This window comes from Brassica oleracea, chromosome C8 (assembly GCF_000695525.1).
Source record: "Brassica oleracea var. oleracea cultivar TO1000 chromosome C8, BOL, whole genome shotgun sequence".
NCBI classification, from domain to species: Eukaryota; Viridiplantae; Streptophyta; class Magnoliopsida; order Brassicales; family Brassicaceae; genus Brassica; species Brassica oleracea.
This window is the reverse complement of record NC_027755.1, coordinates 37,067,123-37,076,677: the sequence shown is the minus strand read 5'-3', so window position 1 is coordinate 37,076,677 and position 9,555 is coordinate 37,067,123. Positions and strand designations below refer to the sequence as shown.

The window sequence follows — 9,555 nt, the reverse complement described above, 5'->3', positions numbered from 1 at the left end:
CCCGGAATCAACACAAAATCGTTCATCATTGAAATAACAATCACAGAATCTCAGACACTACCTCGTACATTACACTAACAACTTCTGCATGATGATGATCAGGATCATACGCTCCTTTTTCTATAATCGAGTTAATCTCTTGCAAGTGCATAGTCACTCTCTGCTCATCGAGCTTACGCAGCACAACGAGCAACGGACCAACGGAAGCGCACTCGTACTCTTTCTCATACATCTCTTGAGTCTGATGGTGCTGAGAGATACACTGAGCACAAGTCCGCATCTCCCCAGAGATTCTCTTCCACAGAGCCTTAAGAGGCGAGTCCTCTCTATCGTCTCTGAAGAAATTGTAGAACGTCTCGATAAGAGGTCCCATCACGTCGCTACACCCGCACCAGATATGAGTGTCTCTCGGCAAGGAGATCAGCATGGTGAATGCATCTGTAAACCTGTAGATAACATCAGCTTGGGCTCGGATTCGCACTCAATTTTAACAAAAGAAGTGAGAGGGGAGATAGAGAAGGAAGTAAACCATTGTTCTTTGCGCTGGTTAAGACGGCGTACTGTGGAGGGATCAGAATCGTCGTTCTCCTCTTCGTCTTCCTCGATTCTCCTCCACCGGGTCAGGAGCTCAGCGCTTGAGGAGACTTTACTCGTCATTTTTCTCCTCCTCGACACGGAAGGCGAAGTCGAGAGTTTCCGGCGACGGGAATTGAAGTTTCCGATGTTACAGAGGAAGAAATTGAATTTTTAATCAATTTGAAAGCCCTTATTACTTTTTCGCCTTTAAAAAGCGAGCGTAGAAGAAGGATGAAACGACCCCGTTTATTCGATAATGGGCCGTTAGTGAATGGGCTTCTTAAACAGGCCCTTATTATTTTATTGCCTTTAAAAAGCGAGCGTAGGAGAACAATGATACGTCATCGTTTTGTAGATAATGGGCCGTTAATGAACACACTGACCTGCAAGTAGGTAGCTCCTCTTTCGATTAATCCTTTTTAGAAGAAAAGAAAAATAATAATTATTCTCTTCGTTCTTTCTCGGTCTCCTTGCAAGCTCCGCTTTCGATTTCAGGTGATTGATTCGATTAGGGTTTCTCTTTATGCTTCGTAGCTATGGACTCTGTGCTGATTGTTAGGGTATACACTGTAGATCTACTGTGCGTTACGTAATGGCTCGCTTTAATTTTGTTGGATGCTTACGTCTGCGATGTCTGATTGATTCAAAGGGGAATCAAATCAGGGTTTATAATCTCAGTAACCTCGTTAATAATCTTTGATTATCTTTTCTAATGGTTAGTTTTAAGTTGTAACTGTATTTTGTAAGTTTCAGACTATTGTGTGCCACTCTCAAAGTCTTTGCCTTGAGTACTACATTACTTCCTCTTTGGTTTTACAGCTCTAAATTTTTTGTTATGTGCTACTTGTGTTTGTTCAGATGTCGGCATACGACAATGTTATTGGTGGGAAGCTAAAGCTAAAAGGGAAGGCCTTAGATGTGAAAGCAGGTGGAGTAAAGAAGAAGAAGAAGAAACAGAAGAAACACGAAGAACAAGCTCTTAAGATTACTGAACATGAACTCATAGAAGGTAACACATGACGAATTCTTTTCATTTCCTAATATTTTATAACCAATGGAAAGAAGAAATTCGATGTGGTGTTGACTGATTTGTCGGCTTGGGTTATAGGAGAAAACGCAGAAACATTGGGTAAATTGATGGAAGAAGAAGAAGAGGAGGAGGGTAGGAGTGAAAAGGAGGATGGAAAAGTGCAACCTGATGATGATGATGATGATCTGTTAACGCCAGCAGAAAGAAGGTACATAGAGCAGAAGCAGAAACTGGATGTGCAGAAACTAGCCAAGGAAGCGAACAAGTCTCACCGTAACAGGATTGAGGATTTCAATCAGTATCTGGCTAACATGAGTGAGCACTACGATATCCCTAAAGTCGGACCTGGTTAAATCTACCTCTTCCTTCTCTCTCTCTGCTTATTGATAAATCTGGCCTTGTTAAACAACTACTGTTGTTGGATCTCTCTTGTGTTATTCCCGTAACTTTTTTATTATGTGACCTCTGCTCTTTTTATGACTGACAAATATTCGTGGGATGTTCACTCTTCCTTCTGTATCTCTCAATTTCCAGACTTGTTCTATTATCTCAATCACAAGACAATCTTTGTCAACAGCTGGAACAGACACGATACACCCCACGAGAGGTGTATTTTTTTTTATACACATGGCAGAGACTGAGAGAAATGGAGGGAAAATATCCATGTTTTTTTGAATGAATGTGAAATTGTATTCAATCAAAAGACTGTGTTACATCTGGTTCATTTTTTTTTGTAGATGTTTTTGATTGTGAAATCTCAAAAAAGAACAAGAAAAATCTTAGTGAAATAATGTCCTAACTATTTGTTCTAGAACCAAACCGAACCATGAGGCTCTGTACGTAAGCTCTGTTTCCATGTAACCTGACTGTAGATAAATCTGTTCCTTATCGATTTGTCAAGCTACTTTTCTGTTCTGATCGGTTATATGGCTCAGCCCCAAGTCCAATGACAACGACAGTTCTTTTTTCGCCAAATACTATGAACATTTGCTAGGAAAACATATCGAGTGATGAAGAGTTTGTCTTGATTGTAAGCGGTGTCTTCGATGAGCGTTGTAGTGACATTCCAGTCCGTGCTATAGTCATCTTTGAACAAACCTCTCATTAGCGAATTCCACACCTGAGCAGAGTACTGACAAGAGAAAAACAAGTGATTCACAAGTTTCCATAATGGATAGGCATAGAACACATTTTTTGCTGATAGTAGAGTTCCAACTAGTTATTCGGTTCTATGTAGTGAGACGATCTTGAATAGCCAACCACACTATAAAAGCATATCTAGGTGTTGTTTTTGTAAACCACACACTTTTCCCCATGAACATCTATGTTTATGATCCTTGCGATGGAGGGGCGGCTTAGGTAGCATGGCCAAGAGTGCGACCTCCCCCGGCCCCAAGGGTCAATTTTCCCATTTTTTAAAATACAATTCATTTGAATTTTGTAATTAAAAATAAATTTGGTTTTATATAAAAAAACTAAATTTATTTTGGAAAATTTCATACACAATAATAAAATAGCTGAAATAATTATATTTAATTTTAATTTAAACTAATTTAAATATAAAAATGTGCCAATAGGCCATATTATTGTATTATTTTTTAACCCAAAAGTCCTAATTGATTTTGAGCCGGCGTTGTTGCGATGAATGTTATGTTTCTACTGAGTTATGAGACAATTGTAAAATGTATGTGTACAATAACAATGTAATTCTTTTATGTATTATATAAATGGGATATCTTGTTTCATAATTTTTAATTAATATTAAAAAAGTTTATTCAACAAACTTAAAACCAAAATCGATTTCTTTTATTTACTTTTTATAGTTATTGTAAGAACAAACTAAAGCAGAACGCTAGCCACGCGCACGCGTTTTCCAAGATAAAACAAGCCCTGGTGGAGCATGATAGCTTCTTCTAAACCAAATTCCATCATCTTTGGCAATCCATGAACGTAACTGACCACATCGCTGATAATTTGCATGATATACTTCAATATCATAATATAACTGATAGTTATCTCCATGACTAATAGTGCAAGACCATCTTGTTTTTTTTGGCCATCTATAGTCGTTGAAAGAAATGATAAACGGAGGTTTACCGAAACCTAACATATTAGATTTAAATGTGCCCTTGTTATCACTACAATAGACCAACAAAGTATCATTCAAAGCAGTTAATTGATTAGCAATCTCTACAATGTTTTTCATGCAAGCTTCGTTCAACCCAAAGCACATAGCACTAATAAACACAAAAACTATCAAACGATTCATGTTGTGGATCTAAGATATTTTTTTTGCAATGATAAAGATGTTAAACATGTTTGGGTATTTATAGCCTTTGAATGAAAAAACATTCTTTCTATTTAACTTTTGAAAAAATAGTAATGCATTTATTTGTGGATTTGGCTAAATCTCGAATACAAAATGAACTAGTCAAACATGGGAGTTTAGTTTCTATAAACATAGTTGACCATTACAATCAATCCAGATAAGTACAGTTTCTATAAGCATAGTTGACAATAGCAATCAATCTAGGTAAGTACAGTTTGTGTTACTAAGAATGATAGTATCATTATACATAAAGGATAATGCTTACAGAGTAGCTACCTAAACAGAAGATTTCTTGGAAGAACATAAATATATATTTGATTGTAGTGGTCAACCATTTTTTTTGTCATCTGATAGATTAATGATAGATTTTCAACAGTTCTTACAACATAGCCAACAAAGGTATAATCCCTTTCTGGAGCCACAAACCGGCGTGTACAAGTTACCACCCGGAGCCAAACGCTTAAACTAAAACATATCTACAAACTCAAGAGACAAAAGAAAGAAAAAGAGGCTAAACGCCTGCTGGAGCACAAGCATAACTTCAAACAAGATGAAGTTGGTCGAAACCAGAAGCAGGATTGAGTAGGAAAGCAACTGGTCTTTATTATTAGAGTTGAGCTGAAATCTCCACTACCGTTCCCCAAGGAACCACAAGCAAACAACACACTTACCACTTCTTCAAGCAAGAGAAGCCACCAGAGAACAAGCCATCAACCCGAGCAACCAACGATGAGACACATGCACGATTGGCGATTGACTACTCCAAGACCGTCGCGATTGAGCATAAGCTCCACAACCCCTTACCAAGAAGTCCAGAGAACCCGTAGGATGCATAGCAAGGAACTGCACAGCTTCCTCGCTTCGACACTTCATCACATGAAGACCTAAAAATACCACATAGACTGAACGACGAGACCAAACCAGTGACTACACGAAGCAGAAACCGAAAGCCCCAGAAAGAACAAACATCAAAGAGACCACATCAGATCAATTCCAACCAAGCAAAAGCTCCTTCTAAACAAGTTGCAACCCAAACAAACTCCAGCATGCTTACACCTCTAAACCTCCTTCACCCCCCGAAGCATAAACTGATATACAAGCTCGAAAACCACCAAAGGACGCCTGAAGGGCGCTTGACCAGGATCAATGGAAGAATTAAAAACCCACATCAGAGCCAGCTATAACCTGCAACTGCACACCTGAAAACAGTTTCGACCCTAGAGAAGCAATCCACAAAGTGATTACTAAACTTGATCTCCAATCCAACAACCCAGACCAACCTAGGACTGAAGACTAAAACACAACACAAGCAAGACACCCTCGGAGTCTATCGTATATGACTGCTTTTTTTTATTCGCAATCATTTTAGAATAAACAAAAAAAATCAATCTTATCTATCGTATATGATATATAATTAAATTTAAACGATATGAAGTATATATATATATATATATTAATATAAACACCTATTAAAATAAAATTATTTATTCATATCATTTTATTATCATTGTATCTTATTATAAAAAAAAAATTAAACATTGATCACAAAAGTTTATGTGAGACTTTTAACAGTTTTAGTCATTTATACTCGCTTTGAAAAATTCAAAATACAACATATACAAAAAAATCTAATTCTTAATATATGATTAATGTAATTGTGTAATTTATTTTAATAGTAAAGAATTAAACAAAAATGATAGAAAACATACAGATTATTAACAAATATTCATTATTTAAAATCATTAATTACTATATATATCATAATCACATTAGATAATTCTGTAGGTATCACCTTGCTTTAGTTAATATCATATGATATCATATAGTTGGTATTAAATGTTTCTAATGAGATATAAAAATCGAATTGGACCAACATGTTTTTCAATTTCAATGTGGGACTGACACGTAGGATTAATTAACTACCGAATTGATTGACACATAAGCAAAGTGTTTTTTTTTTATTATTACAAAATTAAGGTTACATCTTTTCAAATGTTCCTCAATTAAGATATAGGGGATCTGGTTCGATACAATCCGTAATCATCTGATTGTTCGATTTTCTGAAAATCGAGAAAATTTTAGATTTTTAACCGGATATCCGATTTTACAAATAAAATTAAAAAAATAAATGAAAATCAGAAATAATGTAAAATAATAATAATTTATTACAAAATAAAAAAATTATTTACATTTTAAAATTATAATAACTAATAAATAAAATTATTGTAAAACTTATATAAATATATTATTTATATGATATATTATTTATATAAGTTATATATAATTGGTTTTAGATATATGCATATAACGGATCGAATCAGATATTTGTTCCTAGGAATATTAATATTTGTGATTTGATTCATTTTTACGTATATTGTAAATTAGTATTTGCTTCACTTCGTAGAGTTACATACTTCTGAATTTTTTCGATTCGAATCGATAACAAATCGAAACAAAATTTACATATATTTTGCCGAGCCCTAGTTTTGATATATCCCGAACGTGGTCAATCACGTCATTGATAATTGCATTATATGCTTACGACATGATTAGAACCATTTTATTTAACATTGGGTAACACATTACATCATCATATAATCTCTAAGTCGGTTACATACGATGATCAACTACTTGCAACATATGTGATATTGATGAACAACTCCACGGATAAGGATTCCACGATCAGAGACGGCCCTGAGCCAAAGCGGAAGAAGCACGTGCTTGCGGCCGTATTTTAAATATGGATTTAACCAGCCACAAAATTATGTAAAACGTCATTAGCCTGGTGGCTTAGTGGCCAGATATGTGTCAACATGTCATGGGTTCTCAAAACCCTCTATGCGCTTGATTATTTTTTCGGCCATTTTTTATGTTTGGCTTGTAGCCCTAAATAAACAAGGACCGGCTCTGTCCACGATGAAGCTTTCCCCGAAACACTTCGATCGACAAACGGTTCTGCATGTACGACATCCTCATGGACATGCTCTCTCCACAGCAAACGACCACAACGAACAGTTCTGCCTGCAGTACTATGGAACTTCCAATAAGCTTTGCATCCAATAATCTGAAATAAATTACATAGTCTGGGATTCAAAAGTCTATAAGATTTTATAACGCCTTTCCGCGACAATCAAATCTCGAAAGATAGTTTCTTAATTTCGCTTTAATAGAGAGAAGTTACAAAAACCTCTCTCACCTCTCTCTAGAAACCAAAAGTTTATTTTCTCTTTCTTCCGGCGTCAGTTGCCGCCGACGTCGGAATCTTTCTCTTCCTCTTTTATTTTTGCTTCGCTGGATTCTCTTGTCCTCCCTTTCCAATATGCTCAAAGCTCTGGAATTTCTCGACGAATCTGATAAAGGATCTGACCGCGGTGGATCTCAGCATGTTAGTGGTTGCCGGTGGCCCTGGAGATCCAATTTTTTCGCTTCTTTTCCGGTCTTCTTCGCTTGCAGTGGTAGCGGCGCGTGTGGCGATTTTGGAGTGTTTCCTCCCTGAATCCTTTGTTTCGATGTGCTTCAGCGTGTGTTTGGAGGATCTCTCAGCGCTCTCGTTTCTCTCCGGTTTGTTGAACCGGTAGCGGCTTCCGGTGTCTCTAGGGTCTCGGGTTATTTTTTGTCCCACATTAGTTACTACCGAAGGTGTGTTCTTCCGAATCCAAGTCATATGTAAAGCACCTCGTATCCTCTTTGCAACTCATACCTTTTTTTTGTTTTTTTGGCTAATTTCAAGTGTAATATTTGCTATTATTAGTTTAACATCTGGTATGTGGCCATATCGGATCACGTGATATTAATTTTATTTCTTACGAAGAATCAAACCAAATGTGAACCGAAGTCAGACCGGCAAACCGGAACTCGTCGCTGTCATCGTTTTAAATGAAAACTAACGAACGATGTCGGAACCAATAAGATTCAGAGATGGGGGAAATGGGAAAGGCGATAGGATTACTGATAAGCGGGACGCTAGTGTATCACCATTGCGCTAATCGAAACGCGACTCTTCTCTCCCTCTTCTCCGATGTCCTCATCGTTCTCTTGTCCTCCCTCGCCATTCTCGGTCTTCTCTTTCGTCAACTCAATGTCTCGTAAGATTCTCCAATTTGTTTGTCTTCTGTCTCTGATCTGTTAGATTCAGTCTGCCTTTTGTTGTCCTATGGTTTTATCATAATCGTGTGAATGTTGAATTTTCTTCCTTGTTGCAATGCCTAATAAGGATTCTTTGTTGTTTGATATTGATTTTTTTTGTTCATCACACGAATTAGGATATGAAAATGAAGCTTTTTGTTTCTGTGAATGTTTATTTTGAAGGGTACCTGTGGATCCATTAGAGTGGCAAATATCACAAGACACAGCTAGTAACATCGTTGCACGCTTAGCTAATACTGTTGGTGCTGCTGAATCCGTTTTGCGTGTTGCAGCTACGGGACATGACAAGAGGCTATTTCTTAAGGCAAGTTCAGTTTTTTTTTTCCATCTCCTTGGTTATTATATTACAGTAGAAGAGATACTTTGAATGCCATTTACTGATGTTTATGTCATTTGACTAACATTCTGTAGAATCCTGTCCCTTTTTTTTAACGCGATTATCAGACATGGTTCTACGTATTGACAAACTTCTAAACTTTATTGTTGTTCCATTGGGATGTTTCTTACTTTCAGGTCGTGATCTCTCTATATTTCCTGGCAGCTCTGGGACGGATCATATCCGGTATGACCATTGCTTATGCGGGTAAGCATATACTCTTTCCCAAGTGTTAAGACTATACATTATGGCAATTGATAAAGACGATGGAAAAGAAGCAATGCTTTTGACATTCATTTTGAAATGTATGTAAAAGAATAATGGATGTAAAAGAATCTGCAGAACCTGTTTCTGACTAATACTTTCTTTCTGTCTGAAACAGGACTATGTTTGTTCTGTCTCTACATGGCTTGTCAGAACTCTCAATCTACCGGAAACTCTGTACTGAATCGAACTAACAGAGAGACTTCAGAATGAGAAGAATCAGCTACAGAGTTCTTAACATTTGACTCTCACAATCATAATCTGTCTAAAATTGTTTTCTCCTTTGGCTCTCCTAGCATATATTTATAATTGATCAAACATCATAAAAGTATTGAAATATTGGGTCATTAATTAACAAATTAAAACAAAGTATTAATCATCTCATTAAAAATTTAAAATCACACATAAACAATGAAATGATAAATGCTAAATCACCTTATTTCTAATAGGATTATGCCATTATTGTTTCCCAACGTCTTCACATGAATAGGTGATCAAGACTCAGAAACCCTAGCTCGAATTGGTGTTGCTTGTTCAACAATCTTTCTCAATTGTTTTACTCGAGCCTTGACGTTTGCGTTTCCAACTCTTTGGTGAAATGACACGGCTTCAAAAATTCTATAGAGATGACGTTAGAGAAGAAACCTGTTGGTGCTGATAGAATCATAGAAGAAAAAAAAAGAAGATAGGATCAGCCAGTTACCAGATTGTTTGCTTTGTGAGATACTTCTTAATCTTCCCACGAAGGATGTGATCAAGGCTAGCCTGTTATGTCGCAGATGGAGCACAGTCAACGCTACATTTGTTTACGGCGCACCTGAAGTCCCACGTCGC

The 9,555-nt window shown here is 36.7% G+C and overlaps 3 protein-coding genes across 5 annotated transcripts in view; 2 read left to right on the top strand and 1 right to left on the bottom strand.

Moving 5' to 3' along the window:
* The window catches only part of LOC106311718 (helicase SEN1), a 9,481-nt gene extending 8,740 nt beyond the window's left edge, over positions 1-741 (bottom strand). The window contains exons 1-2 of the mRNA XM_013748977.1: positions 530-741; positions 62-446 (exon numbers count right to left, since the gene is read on the bottom strand). Coding sequence (XP_013604431.1) covers positions 62-446; positions 530-657 — 513 coding nt within the window. The 5' untranslated portion in view covers positions 658-741. The remainder of the gene's footprint in view (positions 1-61; positions 447-529) is intronic.
* Positions 742-961: 220 nt separating this feature from the next.
* Positions 962-2,153, top strand: LOC106309576 (protein FAM32A-like). Its single transcript, XM_013746631.1, has 3 exons — positions 962-1,071; positions 1,435-1,585; positions 1,685-2,153. The coding sequence occupies exons 2-3, from the start codon at positions 1,435-1,437 to the stop codon at positions 1,957-1,959; spliced, it is 426 nt and encodes a 141-aa protein (XP_013602085.1). The 5' UTR covers positions 962-1,071; the 3' UTR covers positions 1,960-2,153.
* A 4,887-nt stretch (positions 2,154-7,040) lies between these two features.
* Positions 7,041-8,937, top strand: LOC106309731 (reticulon-like protein B22). 3 transcript variants are annotated; one of them, XM_013746837.1, is made up of 5 exons: positions 7,048-7,574; positions 7,747-8,020; positions 8,244-8,385; positions 8,595-8,664; positions 8,840-8,937. In XM_013746837.1, exons 2-5 carry the CDS (start codon positions 7,854-7,856, stop codon positions 8,932-8,934), a joined length of 474 nt encoding a protein of 157 aa, XP_013602291.1. In that variant the 5' UTR covers positions 7,048-7,574; positions 7,747-7,853; the 3' UTR covers positions 8,935-8,937. The 3 variants fall into 3 exon arrangements, with proteins under 3 accessions (XP_013602292.1, XP_013602291.1, XP_013602290.1); XM_013746836.1 differs by having other exon boundaries at positions 7,687-8,020; XM_013746838.1 differs by having other exon boundaries at positions 7,041-8,020.
* The last annotated feature ends 618 nt before the right edge of the window (positions 8,938-9,555 follow it).

Excerpts from the sequence above, each read along its gene's own strand:
- LOC106309576 (XM_013746631.1), top strand. The coding sequence starts at position 1,435 with ATGTCGGCATACGACAATGTTATTGGTGGGAAGCTAAAGCTAAAAGGG. Across the intron at positions 1,586-1,684 it reads TGAACATGAACTCATAGAAG|GAGAAAACGCAGAAACATTG; the intron begins GTAACACATGAC and ends CTTGGGTTATAG.
- LOC106309731 (XM_013746838.1), top strand. The coding sequence starts at position 7,854 with ATGGGGGAAATGGGAAAGGCGATAGGATTACTGATAAGCGGGACGCTA. Across the intron at positions 8,021-8,243 it reads TTTCGTCAACTCAATGTCTC|GGTACCTGTGGATCCATTAG; the intron begins GTAAGATTCTCC and ends TTTATTTTGAAG. Across the intron at positions 8,386-8,594 it reads ACAAGAGGCTATTTCTTAAG|GTCGTGATCTCTCTATATTT; the intron begins GCAAGTTCAGTT and ends TCTTACTTTCAG.